Genomic DNA, 13,535 nt, shown 5'->3' with positions numbered 1-13,535 from the left:
TTGTATCATCATCTATCAAATAAAGATATACATATGAAAACAGACACAAATATGAAAAAAGATATATGTACCATCCATCCCCCGAAAAATATGTCTCAAAATCCAAAATCCTTGAAAATATGAAAGTTCCATTTATTTCAATTGTTCATGAAACTGACATGGAGTAAATAATGTATATATAACGTGAAAATATTCACCTTGTGATGTTTGGGCAATATATGAAGTACCTAGTTAGGTAATATCAATTATGGCCGCACCTATTGACGTTTGGTCATTAAATGACCTAATGACGTTTCATTTTCACATAACGTACCTATGACGTGAGATCATTTAATTGCCTTAATGTGTTTTGATCATAATCATAATTGATTATAAAATGACGTACCTAGTGACGTTTGATCATTACCTGACGTACTTAGTGACGTTTAATCATCATGATTGTTTCCCTCACTGAAGTCCCAGACTGAAATTTAGACGACCAAGGATATTCCCAGCCTCTCGATAACCATTTTCCATTAAGGAAGGCGCGGTGACAGGAATTGAACCACCATCCCCCTTTGTATAAATCAGCACAGTTTAATCCACCATGTCTATCGTTGTCTCTATCTGAGGTGCTAAAGAACATCCCATTTAGAACAGTGCTTGAACTCCCAGTTTTCATCATACTGTCACCTATTGAACGAAAAAAAAAAAATCAGAAATATAATACACTTAACTACTCAAATCATTGTCGTCAGTATGTCATCAATACTGTCACGTACAAAGAGACCTAGTGTGATTATTAAGAACAATCCCTTGACGCTGTAATATATGAACATGTAATAAAAATACACAATTAAAATGGCAATTAATTGCAGCAGCAAAGACATTGATATGTTATGATACGCAATGTATGAATAAAAAGGGTTCATATTTATTATAAATTCAAATTTTCAAATCATATTATCTAAAAGAAATGAATGAAATATGTGGAGATAACGAACAGTATTCGAGCTCAAAAGTCCATTAAACATTCCAAAATAGGAGCAGAGCAAATACGGACCTCTAAGACATCAAAGGTGGGATCAGGTTCCATGGAGGAGTGAGCATCACCTGCCGACCGGTTACACCCGCCGTGTGCTCCTTGTCATGATCGGGAAATAACGGAGAAATCCGTCTACAATTCAGTGTGTAAATACCGGTATTGGCCTAACAATTACATGTACTTGTAGATTCCTAAATAAACGCCAGGAATAAATTATCGCGTAATTTCGTGAGAAGCACCACTTGTGAAATAAATTTACTCGCTTTTATTTTTATGGTGCTTTAATGTATGTAAAATCTCTAGATAAATCAGCCCTTCGCAAATTATTGTTCTCGCAATTTGATGCCCTTGGGCCATTGCGCGATATAAAATACTCGCGTGAAATAAGGAATCTACAGTAGTATGAAAAAAGTCAGTCAGCATTTGACTTAGTGAAAGATTGTATTTGCTGACAAGGTTATTGTTTCGACCAGAGAACTTACGAAATGATGACTCACACACACAAAATTATACAATGTCTTCAATTGTGTTGTATAAAATTATTCACACACACACCCTTACACACAACTCAGAGAGAGAGAGAGAGAGATCGAGAGAGAGAGAGAGAGAGAGAGAGAGAAAATTAAATGTTTGATTGTACTTTTACAACTCTTTGGAATAACATTTAATAACAGTGTGGGGTGTGTGTATGGGGGGGGGGATTAGGTAAGCATCTACCATGCCACAAACCTAAGGTTCCCCTGAAATCTCCTCTCAGATTGAGTTTATACTTTTCTGCTTCGCTGGAAATCCAAAATCGATCATACACTTCGTACGGTCTGCTGCCATCTGTTAGTTTGAATGAGACATATAGGCCTGAGTTCTTTCCCTTTGTTAACTGACGGATTACGTCATTTCCTGTATCAAGATATACTTTAGATTAATTGCTAAGTGTTCTGCAATACGATAGAAGTGTTAATGTATATCTATATTTTTTGAGGTACAATCAAATTATATTCGAAAGTTATTCATCATCAACAAATACATAGACCTTTTCTGGTACATACGAGGGCTGTTCGAAAATTATTGAGACAATGTGTATATTCTTTTTTCTAATGAACGTCTTTTGGTGAAAATTTCCATATACGTTTGACAATTAATAAAAATTAATAAAAGCAAAAAATATTTTACAAATATTTTATTTCTTTTTCTCAGTGGTATATTTATGTGTCAATGGTAGGGGTACCCGGCGCAGTCACGAAATCAGATGTTGAAAATATGTTACACCAACGTTCAAACTCCCGGTGGACTCATAGTAAGAGCGAAAATAATTCAATTTATGTATATAATTTTTCAATTTAACTTTGACTTCATTTTGTGCAAGTTTGTTAGAATTTCGATAAGAAATACGGAGATCATAAATAAATTTAAGCATAGAAATCTGAGAACGAAGACAAAATGGAACTTGACGTCAAGGCGGCGCAGCGAGCATACCTTTAATTTTGTGTAGCGCTATGGAGAACTCTTTTCCAGGCTAAACGACCTGCTAAAACAATAACAATGCAAAAACTGTGTCTAAGGGTTTTATTTTTTCATTGGTATATATTTTATTCTTACAAAAAATTCAATAAGAGTAAAAACAAGAGCTCCATCAATTATTACGGAGTAAATAACGTTGACTCGCTGTGCAAAAATCGGTATTGCTTGATGCTAATTCAACCTGTCTATGACACTTCGTGTATTTTTACACTGAGGTACAAACAGCACACTTTTTTTTAAATTTTATTTTTTAAAGATTTTTGTAAGAAAAGAGACTGTTTGATTTTTTAAATGTTATATGTGATAACAGAGAAAGAAGAGTAAACCCTTCCCGATCGTTTTACTTGCAAAAACATCTCTGGCTGACATGACGTTAAAATGACGTAGCGATGCTGCTCCAGGTCGATAGACATATGCATGTTTATAATTTCACAGGAACTTGTCTAATTATCGTATAAATTAGAAATTTTGCACATTTCTTTTATTCGTTATTTACAAAATGTTGAAGTTTCATGAATTTATCTCAGGCCTTTACGGAGTAAGAGTAAATGTCTCAATAATTTCCGAAGAGCCCTCGTAATTTTCATTATGAAAAAAAATATTTTAGATGGGTCATGTCACAACAAAAATTCCTTTCTCTTTATCTCTCATCCATCAATTTGTTTTCGTTTATATCATGTAGGATTTCAAAAGCTCACAATAATTGATACATTTTATATATGAAATAAAACCATAAAGCATACCTTTAAAATCAGGTCCTATATTTGTTTCAAAATTTAATATGTCGCTGTAAAGGAGATTTTTTTAAACGAAAGAGTAGGTAAAAATTCAATAAAATATTGAATAAATTTTACCTATCCAGTAATCCTTTTCTGCTGCACCAAAACCATCTTTATATTTTGCCCAATTTTTGGAAAATTTCAGCGATCCATTTATTCGTTTTTGGATTGCCTTAAAGGAATTGACATTGATTCAACATTAATTGTAACAATTAAAAAAAATCCTTCCAATTTATTAAAATGTAAAAGCAATAGTTGTAGGTGATTTCATATATTTGGTAAATGTATGATACTTGTTGATAAAATCGAAACTTTTTTCCAACAGGTAATATTTAAACTATAACTCGAACTTCCTTTGATAATCTCTTCCTTCAAAAATCGGCTTTCGAGACCTACTGGTGTAAAATCTTATTTAAAAAAAATTGATTTCTTAGAACAAGTAAATAAGAATATTACAAAATTACTGCAATAGATCCCCTTTTTCTCTTCATAAATGAATGTAGTGTATGACAATTTGAATGTAGATGCAAAGCTGAACATGTATTTTTAGAAAGAAAGGCAGACTCAGAGCCTTTCAAAGCGACAAAAATAGGCATACTTGATATTCAGTCGTGTGGAAGAAAATGAAAAGAGCAACAAAGGCTTTAATTTAATCGGGTTTTAAAAAGCAGAAAACCAGTTACCTCGAAATGTTTCTAGGGATTGTCTCAAAAAAAAAAATGGAGGACAAAAGTTTATGATACGATATTGTAACATCTGACATATTTTGTAAAATCATGTTTACTTAATCTTGTGGATAAAAATACTGTACTCACATGAAGGCCTGTCTCGAATATGCATAGCATTTCGACCCCATGAATAAAGTTTAATTTAATCACAAAAAAACCTAATCATTAATTTCAGACAATAAGTTTGATATTTTATATTTGGATACCGTCCATCCTCCGTCCATCGTCTCCATATCGCAGAAAACTCGGACAGGACGGGAGTGGTCCCCATAAGGATAAATGACGTAAACACCTGAATTAGTTTGACAATTTTCTTTGAGGTCCTTACAGTCTAAAGGGAGATCTACAAAAAAAAAAATGTAAAAAAATTGCTTTGACGAGGTAAAGATCTTAGCATGCGCAAGTAAATTAAATGTATAGGTATACGTAAAAAAATACAGATGCTAGTATACTACCTGAGTTAGTGTGACACTTGTCATGAAGGTTCTTGTTATCTACAGGAAGTACTAAAACAGGAAAAGTAACGTTAATATAATTTGAAATATATTGAAAATTGTATTTGATAAGCGAATATCATTGCAAGTAATAGTAATAATGAAATGTAAGGATAATAAATAGTAACCCTTATCAAAAGTCCAATCAAACAATACAAATTGTGGGCAAACATGGATCTATGTAAACTGCAGGGGGATCATGTATAATCAAGGAGTGAGTATACTCTGTTGACCGTTTAAAATCGCCTTGTGCCCCTCGTCTTGGTAAACGGTAATATCAGTTGACAATTCAGTTTAAAAATAAACTGAAAAAAGGCAAGCTAACGATAGATTGCATTTGCAAATAAGGTCTTTATATCGACCACTCGAATTTTAGAAATGTTGACTTCAATTGAGAGTGTTGATATCCTTGTATCATCAACTTATTTTTCAGTATCCTGCCTCGTTTTTAAGAAACTGATCGTACATAGAATGTAGCTCTTGTTTTCTATATAAACTGAGACATATATCCGATATACAGGTAATAATGATTTATTGCTTCACAAATAAAGGAGAGTTAAGCCATCACGTTTATAATAAAATTTATTTGTTAGTTTGCCATAAATGTGTTTTTCAAGTAAAATGTTGAAGTATGAATAAATTTGCAGGGTGTCTTTTTTTTCAAGTTCATCGGGATATATTGTATCAACATAGGAACGAAAATAAATGTTGTTATTTAACTTGTAAATAAAGGCTTAAATAACACATTTCACTATGATGTAATAGCTTCCTGTCGATAGTTGAGCAGTGACTTTAGATTAATTTTCTCAACACCTTTTGTCTTTTTATCTCGGTAATGTGTGCTGTTCATTAAACACTTGAAAAAATCACATTATCAAATTGCAATTTTTGTGAAAATTATTTTGCAATAATCTTCCTCGATTTCAATTGTATTGCATTTTTAAACCGCCCTATCTAACCTTCTTAAAACATTTTCAGAAAAAAAAAATCTCCAAAAAAAAAAATGTTATTAACTTAAAAAATGCATAATTCAAGAAGGGGTTATAAGGTCTTATTGATGTAAGGAAAAAATCTCTAAAAACACTAATGACATTTTTTTTTATCTCTTTAATATAGATAGCTAATTTGTAATTTTTATTTTAATATCCGCAGACAGATTAATAAACAAAATCAATGAAAGATGTATTGATGTGAATAGAAATCGATTCAAAACTACAAATAGAGATGCAATTTGATAAATTATTCATAATTCTCACTAAGTAAATGGACTTTGATGATTCCGAATGATTATAGAGGTAAAGCAAAAACGAAGTGCATGGTTATAATTTTGGAAATAACAAAGACATTGTTTTATCAATGCAAATATGTTGTTTGTTTGTTTGTTTGTTTTCTTGAAAATGAGTGGCAGAAGTACGTGTTACTTGGGAATTTGAAATAAAGAAAAAAATATTGAATAAGTTCTAATTCAGTGTAAAGTTTGATAAAAGATATCTTTAAGTTAGTTTAAACATCTGAAGATTGTGTTGCTTAGGTCACAAGCTGTAGTATTGGCTATTAGGTGTTCTTGAGGCGTCTTATCAAGTTTTGTACATCGGGGTACTATACAATACACTTATATGACAATTTAAATTAGCTTTAAAGGATTAATTACGCAGGTAGGTTAAGGCTTCCCGTAGAATATCACAGTGCACTCTGTGCCTTCACATCTCTGAACTACCAAAATATGACGTCATAATGGAAAATGACGTCAAGTCACTGCAAACTTGAGGTGTTATGACGGGGATAGTGTCATGAACTTTACACTTTATTCCAAACTGCATGTAAAATGCCAGATAGCTATTGCAAAATTCACGGGTCTTGAAAGGTTTTTTAAGTCGTATATGTTTAAATATTTTAAAAATACACCGCTTACCTACCCTTGACTGAAATTCAGCATATTCAAAATGCTTATGAAAAATATACTTTTGAAATGTACTCTGTTTTATACCCGTGGTATGAGGTAGAATTTATTTAGTGTGTATAAAAGAGTCTGGCGCAGGTGATTAATGAGGATTAATCTGAGAATTTTTGTGGTAATCTGTAAGAAGAGGTTGTTCTCTAACTGAATCTTGCTTGGGAAAAATGTGTATTGACTTTGTTTTAACACAGATTATGATATTGTGTGGAAAGTACCCTCAAATTTGTAGGTAAGTTGAATTTCTCAGGAAATATTTTGTATCTAAGTAATACTATGACTTTTCCCAAGCATATTTCGGATACACAAGGACACGATGAGTTTATTTATATAATAAAATGTTAATAATTATTGTGTTAATCAGCTGCGCCAAAGCGATTTATATGAAACACTTCAAAAAATTATAAATGACCGTCACGTGATCAGCAAAGTCATGTGATATCATTGCAAATATGTTCATATATAGCCGAGGAAACCCTCTATATAAATTGGAGGTACTTAAGTTCAATACTTATAAATTAAAACTAAAACCGACCTCGCAATGACATATTATGTTTTGATCACATTTCAAAGCTTCGGGAAACCTTAACATAGCTGCGTAACGATTTTTTCCGTCCTTGATATTTTTTGTATTGTTGCCGTTTAAATTCATTGTGTGCTTTCAGAATTGTTAAATCATTAGGAGTTACTCTCAAGAAAAAATAAGAAAAAAATATAAGAAACACAAAATATGATGAATTAAAAAAAATGTTTCTTATGTAAGATTACTTAATTTAATGTTACTTAAAAATGAAATCATACAATAGGCCCAAGGGCCTGAACGGTCACATGAGTATAATGCAACACTATCAAGGATCCATCAAAAGCATATAATAAAACAATATAAACGTGACGTCTATAAATAGAAAAATGACCTTAATGAAAAAGTGAAAAAGTATAACACTACCCCGGGAATAACTTATTTCTTTTTGTGAAAATAATTATGTAAAAACATCACTTGGCCATGAAAAGTGCTGCTAGATATCCTACTCTCCCGACACAGAAAAAAAAATATTCTAAAGTTTCGGATGAAACCTTACCAAATTTTTTTTTTTACATTTTTAAGCATTACATCTTTACATTACGAGCTTTCGATTCAAACAAAAACTATGTTTCAAAGTATGCGGCGTAGTGTTGAACTTTTGCATCTTTGTTGTTAAAACGACAGAAATAAAGCTGATCGGGATTTAAAACACTGCCTGTTTTCATTATAAGAAAACATGATAAGAATACATTGGCGTACATGATTTTTAATCATTAATTCCTTACGAATCACACATGACGTTCACGGTATATGCTTTTAAACTCCCATTTCCTATATTTATTTACATGAATTATCGTCATGTTTAAGTTTCAGTTTCTCAATTTGATTAATAGTTATGACGTCATGGGTTTGGTATTTTTCCCCCGTGAAAGATTCTTAGCTATTTATACCACCCCAAAACGACAAGATTTAGTTTATTTTATGTTTTTGAATGATTCCAGTCACTTTCTGGACCTGAAACTCTAAATATAGCTATTAAGAAATCATTATCTCTAAAGTTCACGTCATACAGCTTACTATGACGTCATATTGTATAGGCAAGTAGAATATCTGGGTGTAGTCTTTACATGCCCGCGTACCGACTTTGAATTAAAAAAAAATCTCGAATGAAGCAGCCTAGCCTATTGTAAACATGCAATCAATTGGTTTGTCTATTTAAAAACCCAGAAACAGAGAAAAAGATTTAACAAAAAATAAGCGTTATGAGCACTTGTTGTTAACATTCCTCCCTTAACATCAAACCCAAGACTTAGGGCCCTGAAATACACAATTTCTTAAGAGGCACCCTTCCTCCTCATAACTTTACACTAGTTTGTGTGTTTAATACCCAAGAACATAGAGGATTTTCAAAGAATCCATGCATTTACACTTTATAATCAACAGAGACCCCTTCTCCCCTCCCCCGAATCCCCGATCATGGGGCTTCAGATTTCACAATTTTGAAAGAGGCATCCTTGCTAATAAAAACCCCGTTTAACGTACTTCGTTTATTTATTTTATATCAATGAGCAGAGAAGAAAATTTATAAATAATCCATACATTCTCACTTTAGGGCCCACATTCAATATAACCCCTCTTTAACACCAGAAATCATGACGCAGGGGCTATGACACGAAAGAAGCAACAATCCTCCTCATAACGATGCACATAATTTATCTGCTTTAAATACATGTACAGGGAAGCGGGTGAAGATTGTAAAGAATTTATGCATTCCCTAACAAAAAAATACTATAGTAAACTATAGTTAACTATAGTTTACTATAGTTAACTATAGTAAATCAAAGTTACAAAGTATTTACTATAGTAAATCAAAGTTCCAAAGTTTTTACCATAGTAAATCAAAGTTCCAAAGTTTTCATTATAGTAAATCAATTTCCAAAGTTTTTACTATAGTAAATCAAAGTTCCAAAGTTTTCACTATAGTAAATCAAAATTCCAAAGTTTTTACTATAGTAAATCAAAGTTTCAAAGTTTTCACTATAGTAAATCAAAGTTCGAAAGTTTTTACTATAGTTAATTAAAGTTTCAAAGTTTTCCCTATACTTAATCAAAGTTTTTTCATTAGTTTAACAACTTATGTATTTTTATTAATTTTTTTTATAATTTAGCCGTTTTAGGGGAGGGGTGGATATGGGGTTGGTTGGGGCTGGTTTTTGTTGTACATCTTTATTTAAATATACAAAGTAGTTAATTCAAATGCAATATTTACATTTATAAATTTAAAAAAAATACATGTTGACTGAAGTTGATGAAGCAGATATTTTGATTCTAAATGACACAATAATATATTATTTTTTCTCCATAAATAAGACTTACGTTACATCTGCATAACATTAAAATTAAATGCATTGAAATAAATATTGCTTATTTATCGGCGCAAGCTACAACCTTTACATTAAAATTCATATCTTGTACATTATTCTTTTAGGGGAGGGGTCGGGTTTTAAAAATGTACTCTAAAGCTTTTATGAATCTTAAACTTGAAATATAATAAAATGTAAAGAATGGGAATCAGAAACATAATTCCACAGGATTTATCGTACTTAATCAAAGTTCCAAAGTTTTTACTATAGTAAATCAAAGTTCCATAGTTTTCACTGAAGTAAATCAAAGTTCCAAAGTTTTCACTACAGTAAATCAAAGTTCCAAAGTTTTTACTATAGTAAATCAAGGTTCCAAAGTTTTCACTATAGTAAATCAAAGTTCCAAAGTTTTCACTATAGTAAATCACTGTTCCAAAGTTTTAACTATAGTAAATCAAAGTTCCAAAGTTTTTACTTTGGAACTATAGTTAACTGTAGTAAACTATAGTTAACAATAGTTTACTATAGTATTTTTTGTTAGGGTTTTCACTAAATTATCATTAGAGCCGCGCCCCCTATCCCCAGGCCACATATACAAATTTAAAAGAAGCACTTTTTGGCATGATAACTGTTCACCTGTTAAAACCCAGGGACAGAGAAGAAGATTTTCAGAATATAATACATTTTCACTGTACATACACAAAAAATAAGCATAATTCTTCAAAACCAAGGAGTAGAGAAGAAGAATGTATGCATTTTCACCATATAATCGACGGATAAGCACAGGGAGCAATGAGACACTTGACTTTGGTGACCAAAAATAGTACATATACATGAATCTCTTAAACACTGCTTAAAGAGGTACACGTATCATAATCCAAGTTCTTTATAAATTATTTATCAGGAATTGTGTGAATATAAACAATTTAAGTAAATATGAGTAATACATACAATGATGAAAAAAATATCTCCATTCCGCCTCATCAGAAATATCAGTCTTGAAAATCTTTTTGTGGGTACGGCATTTCTTCAATTTTGGGTTGTACCCAAAGAAGGTACAATTATTTTGACACATCAAAGAACATTTAAACAAAGATTGGACTTTATTTTCTCCTAAGAATTCTTCATTTGACGTTTTATTATCAAGTTCCAATTTTGCAGTATATATTCTCGAAATAAAGTTCGCTTGAGACAGCCTACATAATAAAGCAATTAAACAGACAACCCAAAAACACTTCATTTTTTACTGTGTCTCAAATTGAAAATGTCTGTGTTCCTATTCAAATTTGAAAATTGGACCCAAGCTGACAGGTATAAATATCAAAATCTTCATATATTTCAGCAAAAATGATTGGTTTACATATTTGGTACTTTGCTATTGCTAAAATATCGATTTTGTTGAGAAAAAATAATTCAGTGTACTCAAGGATTGACTGAAGAAATATCGTATATACGACGGTTGTCCAAAAATTCCGTAGACAAGCGCAGTTTTGCAGGAATCCTATGTCATAAATTAATGACACTTTTTTTAAAAAAATAGAATAAACCATTAGGGAATAATAAATTTATAGACAAACATTGAGTAATTACAAAGATAAACCCAGTTAGAATATTTCTTTGTTTGGTGAAGAAGGTGGCGCAGTACCACAAAAATTGCAAGTAATTATCGATTACAAAAAAGTATTTGATACTCAGAATTACGTGAAGAAAAATGAAAATATATTAAACTGTATTGTTAACTACAACTCCTCAAAAATATGTTGTATTTGCTTTAACTAATGTGAATTTTATAACGTTATTATATATGCACCAGTTTGAAATCCGATTTGTTGAAAAATGGCGGATGCATTTACACAGCGGCGTACTGGGCTGTTATCAAATTTTATATTTTACAGTTTACCCAATCATAACAAGGAGAAATTGTGACCGATCAGAAAAGGATGCTTTCCCACGTCTGCTCAAAATTTGTTTAAATGGACTTCTCACTGTTCGTTATTTCCAAATTTCATTTTTTTTTTTTTTTACATTTTCACGAAAGAAAGCAGTGGTTTGTTTTAAAAACAAAAAGAAATATGAAGAATCTTGTGTTTATCTGTTTTATTGTGTGTTTTACAAATTTTCGTGCTAAAATTACTTTGAAAAGGCGTAACACAAAACCTGAATTAGATTATGCAAAAAGACTCTTTTATCATTATTCTAACCTGTCAAGTGAAATACCGCTGGAAAGTGACGTACGTCGTTTATGCCAATCCCAGCTGAGACGCTATATATAAAAATGCAGAGATCTTTCAATTATACTGTTTATTTATTTATTTGTTATCGTAAATATTTTCTATGAATATTTTAAGGTCCAGTGGGCGTCCTTATTTTATTCCAAGGATTGATCCCTGTCGAGATATTCGGAGTTTATTAACCTGAGTCCTTTTCTATAATGAAGATTTTGAATTATTTATTTCAACACAGCAATACATCCATAACAGCATTATCTTGTGTTCACAAAGGTCTATATTGTGATTTACGAGGGTTGTCCCAGATCTAGAAATACGCGAACATTTTCAACATCTTTTGTTTCACTAATACTATAGAGTTAAAAATTGGCATACATCATGATCAACATTTTTTGAATAATGTATAAATATTTCAAAATATCTCTATAAATAACATTTTCCTCTCAGGTAAATCTTACAAATCAGTTGTCGGCGCAACACTGACAATGTCAAAACGTAGTTTGTAGCATTTATGAATTTATCCTGGAATTGTGCTTCTGACAAAATTCGTTTAAGCATAGATTCGGCACTGTATTTAATTTTCTTTTATTTACCAAGTTATACATCTCAAATACTAGTGTTACCAAAACATTGCAGATTTAAACAATTTCTCAATCCCGATAATAAACCTAACAGTTCGCATTGTTTAACCGCGGCCTTCAATTAAGCCGATGACGTCCAGCTCCTGACTTTCAGTTTGTCTTCATTTTTGTTGGTCTACAAAACGCCTCTTCTATCGAATAACCAGTCAAGTCACTCTCAAACCCCTTTAACCAGGGATAAACCTGTGTCCGAGATTTATGTTTCTGTTCTTCCACCGTTAGCATCTCTTTTATCGTATGGACAGGAGTCATTTCCCACTCAACAGTACTGCTGAATAATTTGGTGCTCCACATTGTCGCCAAACGTAACCATTTTTGACAATATATAATTAAACGTGTTTTGGCATATAACGTCATACATTTGTCATTAATGATGTCAAATTAATAATTTTTTTTTATAAACGAGTACACCAGATCATAGAGTGTTTATGGAGTCAAATTTTTTGACATTATATTTCCGTATAGCCTGGTAAAAAAGAAAACTTCATTGACAATGCTACTTTAAAAAGTCAAAAAATTGCCGTGCGCCGACAACCGATATTTAACACCCTTTGAATGCTGTTAATGATATATACTTATTACATTACAAGCCTAAAATATTTTGTCAAAATACCGAAAATATCATTTTCAATCAACGTGCAAAAAAATATTAGTTTTGGTCGAAGAGTTTCTGAAATATTAAAAAAGTTCGCGTTTTTCTGGGACAACCCTCGTATCTCTATAATTTTGATTATAAATTTTTGGTGTACATAAAATTGATCATATCATAAAAGAAGACATTATTATCTCCCTTGAAAAGTTTTAATTAAAATTCTTTAATGAAAACGTTTGAAAAAGTGCATTCGTTCAATAATTCAAACTGTAAAAGTTTATTTGAACAGTGGGGTTGATTAAGTAACTCCCAAGAGACAAATTAAACATAATACAGTGTACAATATACAGTAGTAGATCTCAGAATTTGTTTTAGGAACACTGTCAACAGCAGATGTCTAGATTGTTAATCCCGTGTATCAACAATAGATACCAATGCAGGTAACACACAGTCACTGGTAAACAATAATTCTGATTAAAATTTGCTTGTAAGCTCACTTTTTTTTGTTTGGACGCGGGTATGTTAAGGCTACACCCAGATATATACTACTTGCCTCTACACTATGACGTCATAGTAAGCTGTATGACGTGAAGTTTAGAAATAATGATTTCTTAATATCTGTATTTAAAGTTTAATTTCAAGTCAAAGAAATGAATGGAATCTTTCAAAAACATAATATACTGAAACGCAA

General features: G+C 31.5%; 1 protein-coding gene across 1 annotated transcript; it reads right to left on the bottom strand.

The window, feature by feature from the left end:
* Positions 1 to 415: 415 nt before the first annotated feature.
* LOC133198108 (ficolin-1-like) lies at positions 416 to 12,546 on the bottom strand. The gene is made up of 6 exons (XM_061334253.1): positions 12,396 to 12,546; positions 4,505 to 4,555; positions 4,256 to 4,392; positions 3,397 to 3,493; positions 1,754 to 1,921; positions 416 to 672 (listed from the first exon to the last, which is right to left on the bottom strand). The coding sequence occupies exons 1-6, from the start codon at positions 12,544 to 12,546 to the stop codon at positions 416 to 418; spliced, it is 861 nt and encodes a 286-aa protein (XP_061190237.1).
* Between the last annotated feature and the right edge of the window lie 989 nt (positions 12,547 to 13,535).

Source organism: Saccostrea echinata, unplaced genomic scaffold (genome assembly GCF_033153115.1).
Source record: "Saccostrea echinata isolate AGI-Se365-2 ecotype Australia unplaced genomic scaffold, CSIRO_AGI_Sech_v1 ptg000033l, whole genome shotgun sequence".
NCBI classification, from domain to species: domain Eukaryota; kingdom Metazoa; phylum Mollusca; class Bivalvia; order Ostreida; family Ostreidae; genus Saccostrea; species Saccostrea echinata.
Note: the sequence above shows the minus strand (reverse complement) of the source record. Positions and strands in the feature narration are given on the sequence as shown.